This window comes from Panthera pardus, unplaced genomic scaffold (genome assembly GCF_024362965.1).
Source record: "Panthera pardus isolate Hobbes unplaced genomic scaffold, ASM2436296v1 HiC_scaffold_6, whole genome shotgun sequence".
Taxonomy (NCBI): Eukaryota; Metazoa; Chordata; class Mammalia; order Carnivora; family Felidae; genus Panthera; species Panthera pardus.
Window position 1 is genome coordinate 96,117,427 of NW_026526991.1, and position 5,628 is coordinate 96,123,054.

General features: G+C 38.4%; 1 protein-coding gene across 1 annotated transcript; it reads left to right on the forward strand.

Annotated features, from left to right (window-relative positions):
- The first annotated feature begins 652 nt into the window (after window positions 1–652).
- Window positions 653–1,552, forward strand: LOC109268584 (taste receptor type 2 member 20-like). Its single transcript, XM_019451954.2, has one exon. It carries the CDS (start codon window positions 653–655, stop codon window positions 1,550–1,552), a length of 900 nt encoding a protein of 299 aa, XP_019307499.2.
- The last annotated feature ends 4,076 nt before the right edge of the window (window positions 1,553–5,628 follow it).

Consider the following 5,628-nt stretch of genomic DNA (forward strand, 5'->3'; position numbering starts at 1 on the left):
TGTGTGTGTGTGTGTGTGTGTGTGTGTGTGTTCACGAGCTTCTAAATAAATACAGTTATATATAAGTATTAATTATCAGCAACCAGCTTTTGGAGAGAATTGTCTGTCTTTTCCGGATGCTTTTGATAGGAAAAGCTTGAATTCTTCCTATGTACATCTGGCATTAAAAAAGTAATAATAAGTCCATAGCACTGTAGACCGTAGCTATGACCCAGCTCCATGAAATAGCTTGTGGACATTCACTGTTTGTTCTACATATTGGAGTTTTAAATTTTACTATCTAACAACTACAGTTGGTGAACACAAATTATGGAAAAGTTAAACAAGGAAAAAGTTGCAAATAATATGTCCTTATTTGCATGTTAACAAATGTGAACCCAGCTTTCACCTCAACACCAGTTATGAAATAATCCAACCATGGCAAGGACACACAGTGTATGAGTGGGAGTGACTTTAGCCATTTGGGAATAACAAGGGTTTTCATCAGGACAGCACTGAGCTCATTTACTGGCCTACCCTGGTGCTTTCCTGCTTGACATTGGTCACAGAATTTAAAAGAAACGAGAACTTTACTGCACACTTAGAGATCAGGTGCACAACCAGTGACATCAGACATTAGACTTAGATTTTTTGTTTGTTTTCCTTTCTGGACATGGTAACCGCACTACCGAGCATTTTTTCCATCGTGGTAATAATAGAATTTCTCCTAGGAAATTTTGCCAATGGCTTCATAGCACTGGTGAACTTCATTGACTGGACCAAGAGACAAAAGATCTCCTCAGTTGATCACATTCTCGCTGCTCTGGCTGTCTCCAGAATTGGTTTGCTCTGGGTAATATTAATAAATTGGTATGCAACTTTGTTCAATCCAGATTTCTATAGCTTAGAAGTAAGAATTATTTTTCAAATTGCCTGGACAGTAAGCAATCATTTTAGCATCTGGCTGGCTACTAGCCTCAGCATATTTTATTTGTTCAAAATAGCCAACTTCTCCAGCCGTATTTTCCTTCGCCTCAAGTGGAGAGTTAAAAGCATAGTTCTTGTGATTCTGTTGGGGTCCTTGTTCTTTTTGGTTTTTCATGTTGTGGTGGTGAGCGTACATGAGAAAGTGCAGACTGAGGTATATGAAGGAAACGGCACTAGGAAGACCAAATTGAGGGACATTTTACAGCTCTCAAATAGGACTATATTCACACTAGCAAACTTCATACCCTTTGGTATGTCCCTGATGTCTTTTGTGCTGTTGATCTTTTCCCTCTGGAAACATCTCAAGAGGATGCAGCTCTGTGATAAGGGATCCCAAGATCCCAGCACCAAGGTCCACATAAGAGCCATGCAGACTGTGGTCTCCTTTCTCTTGTTCTTTGCCGGTTACTTCTTTACTCTGACGATCACAATTTGGAGTTCTAATTGGCTGCAGAACGAGTTCGGCTTCCTCCTTTGCCAGGTTATTGGAATCCTATATCCTTCAATCCACTCGTTGATGCTGATTTGGGGAAACAAGAAGCTAAGACAGGCCTTTCTGTCATTTCTGTGGCAGCTGAAGTGCTGACTGAAAGAAACAAAGAGGAGCATCGTGTGTCTTCTAGGAGAAAACCAGTTGATGGAGCCCATAACATTTTATACTTCTTACCTCTTTTGGGGGCGCCTGGGTGGTTCAGTCGGTTAGACCTCTGATTTTGGCTCAGGTCATGATCTCGTGGTTCATAGGTTTGAGCCCCGCGTTGGGCTCTGTGCTGATGTCTCAGAGCCTGGAGCCTGCTTCAGATTCTGTGTTTCTGTCTCTCTGACCCTCCCTTGCTCATGCTCTGTCTCTGTCTCTCTCAAAATAAGTAAACATTAAGAAAAAGTATACTTCTTACCTCTTTTTCTAATGAGTATATCATGGAGTAATTTCCAAAGGTTTACCTTAGAAAGCCTTTTATTTAAGCATATCACAAAAGTATATGCAGATGTGTTTGTGAAAAATATAAGAAAAATTATATGATTATCATTTCATTAGCTGATTTTTTCAGGTAAGCAATCTAATTATACGAAATATTGTAAGAAATTCCTCAGGATTATGAAGCAATGTGTATTTCATATACATATTCTACGTTATTATTTTCTGGTTTAAGAGTTTATAATCTATATTTATGCATTGTTAAGAATGACAACTTAATCTCAGGAAATAATTGCTCTTTTCCATTGTAATTAGATCCATGCATATGTACCACGGTGTGTTTAGATTCTATTGTTTGGATCTTCGGTCTTTTGGATGGTAATGATATTGGATTGTAAATCACAGAGTGAGGATGAGTGTTTGGGGTAGGTATTATTCCATCATAAATTTGTCATGGTTAATAGAGAGCCATCAGAGCTTTATTAGAAAAAGATGCACACAATAAAATTCAAGAGTGACACTTATATTTAGAATAAATTTCACATATGTGTATAAGAGACAAAGCTAAAGAATATTAGATTAATACAAGTAGGTAACATCTCAGAGAAAAAATCAAGTTCTGCAGTAGGGATGAGAAAGAAAAAAATGATCGTGACTTGCTTTCAATGCTTCTATGTTCCCATATGCCACTAGGAAAGTCATTTCTTACGGTTTGTGAATTAAGAAGACCTTTTTGGAAGTTGAGGTCTGATCTCAAATTGTTCAGTTTTCGTCTTTGAATCTCTGAACTGCCAATTATTTTTTCCATCTTGCCACCTAAAAGTTTCTCTTAAGCTTCAAATAACAAGACTCAGCTGTTCCTTGTCTTAAAAATATGTTCATTATAAGAATAGTAAAAAAAATAATATGGGGGCACCTGGGTGGCTCAGTTAGTTAAGCATCTGACTCTCGGTTTCGGTTCAGGTCATGATCTCATCGTTTCGTTATTCGAGCCCTGCATCAGGCCCTGCGCTGACAGTGTGGAGCCTGCTTGGGATTCTGACTCTCCCTCTCTCTCTGCCCCTCCCCTGCTCTCTCTCTCTTTCTCAAAACTAAATAAATGTTTAAAAATTATGATACATAATTATCCTTCTGTATATACTAAAATAGTATTTATTATATGTGTGTAATAAATATCAGGAATATCTTCAATATTTGTTTTATTAGAATCTTGTGGAAATTGATGAAATAATGTGTGGAGATGTTATTAATAACATTCTGTTATAAGAAAGAAATGTGTAACCTTGTTCAGGAGGTCTGTAATAATTCTTACATTATGAAATTTTAACGTTATCAAAACTCCAATAAATTACTTCTATATCTGATTTATTCATTTGTTTTTAATAATCTGTCTGCCCCAGTAAAATATGAACAATGTAATGTGTAGATCATGTCTATGATGTTTCCTGCTGACTCCTCAGGATATAAAGCTGGCCCATAGAATAGTTGCTCCAAATGATATGCGAATGACCAAAGAAATGGGTGAATAAAGCTATACTATGGCTGGAAAACCAATGAAAACAAAATCCACCACAAAAATCTGCAGGATGCACGGATTTCTTGGTTCTGTTTCTTCACTATTCAGATCGTCTAAATGAAACTGCACACTTTCACTTCCAATTTCTGTATTAGACTGGGAAGACAAAATGCTGCCACAAATAGGCTCCAAACATAAAAGTGACTCATACATAATGCAGATTTAAATTGCTCTTTTCACAGTACTGATGTGTTTGAGGAGCTCTCTCTATACAGTTATCCAGGGAATCAGACTGATCAAAAGGATTCCCTCTTTAACATGTGGTTGGGATCGCCTTGGAGTCATCCCCATTCCTGACGGCCAGGATGAAAGAGGTGTATGGAGAACTGTTCACGGGGAGATTTTGTTGGGACGGGCCTGTAAATGATGCACTCCTATGTAAATGATTTTCGCTCCTATGACATTGTTCAGTTTTCGGTCACATTGCCGTAACCGTCTATAAGGGAGGCTGGGAAACATAGCCTCTCTATAGCCCAGAAAGCAGGTGACATGGAATTTAAGACATGTCGCAGGGCACTTAGTACCATTTCAACCGAAATAGCCAATAAGTTATGGTAAAACAAACAGGTTCCTCCTTTAGAAGCATGGTGTAGCTTGCTTATGTCGCTTGGATAATTGATACATGCTCTTAGATCAGTCTCGAATATCCGTTCTGTTTTTCTATTTCTTCATACACCCTAAAGAGTTCAAGTTCAGCTAAATGTTTCTATCCTCATAACACCATAAGTGATCATGCACTGTAGCATTTGCAGCTTCCTCGTGTATATTCCCAGTGCACGTTGCTTGTAACTTCCGATTTAGCTCTTACAATATTATGCACTAATTATTTATAGTTATTTGCTCTAGAACTTGGGTGTGCTCTTTGAACTATAAATAATTTTATTAAATTATTCCTCTAAATGATATTGAATCAGCAAACATACTTGATTGGTAGAAGGATCTTATTCAATGCGTGATGAATAATGACTGAGTTATATAAAAATTTTTTTTCTAGCAATTTCTATTCAAAATCTAAAATATTTGCATTCAGAGGAATGGCTCAGGGAAGATGAAAGTAGAAATTAGTGGCAAATAATCTCTCTTATATTTGCAACCTGACTTCATACCTTGCATGTAGTCATTAACACAAATGGGCATTTTCAGCCAGTACCAACAAAAAGTGGACATTGATTAGCATTTACTCTGGGAATTAGATAGTAGCTGACTATAAATAATAAGAGGGTTATTTAGGAAGCTTTGTATCTCTTCCTAGAACTGTTTGGTTTAGCACCGGGATATGGTATCAATAGAGTGAACTATTCCTTTGTGAAGATCTCTGAAACTATATCACATAGCAGAATTTTGGCTGTCCTTTCTGGAATAATAATGAAAATAGCTATAAATGGATGTCAACCTGCAACTGTCTAACTAGAAGCTGACAGTGAGGCACCACATCAGAAATATTTTCATGGAAATGTCAGTTGGAATCAGATCTCCTTTCTGACAGGGGCAGCAGAAATCCTCTCAGGAATGCAGGGAGATGGGTTCATTGGATGGGCAAACGGCACTGAGTGGGTCACAAATGGGAAAGTCTTACCAGCTGATTTCATCCTTCCTAGCTTGGCTATCCTTACCAGCTACCAGAATCACTCAACAGTGGGTCACTGTTTGAGTCATTTATGAGGGGGTTGTCTCCACATCCATATGTCACTGGTAAACTAGCTAAAGTGATTACTATTCTTTGGGCACTAATGGATCACTTAGCTACCTGGTTTGCCACCTGCCTAAGCATTTCCTGCTTCCTTAAGGTAGCCAAGTTCGTCCCACTTCTTTTTCATCTGGCTGAAGTGGAGAGAGAACAGAATGGGTCTCGTGCTTTTCCTGGAGCCTTTGTTCTTGTAGTCTGGTAACCTCTTAATGCCGGATGAGTCGTGGTGCGTTGTGGTGAGTTGTGGATGAATACCTTTAAAGTACATGAAGGAAACATGACTTTGCATTAAGACATAAGGACAACTTTCTGTCTTAAATGGCGTCTGCTTCCTAACTTGACCTAAGTTATCCCTTTCTCCTGTCCCTGACCTCCTTGCTCCTTTTATTTCTGTTCTTGGTGAGACACCAAGAATTTGCAGCTCAACCTGATGGGCTTGAGGGACTCCAGCAGAGGTCTGTCAAAGGGGCATGAAAATGGTGA

Coding starts and splice junctions, on each gene's coding strand:
- LOC109268584 (XM_019451954.2), top strand. CDS start 653: ATGGTAACCGCACTACCGAGCATTTTTTCCATCGTGGTAATAATAGAA.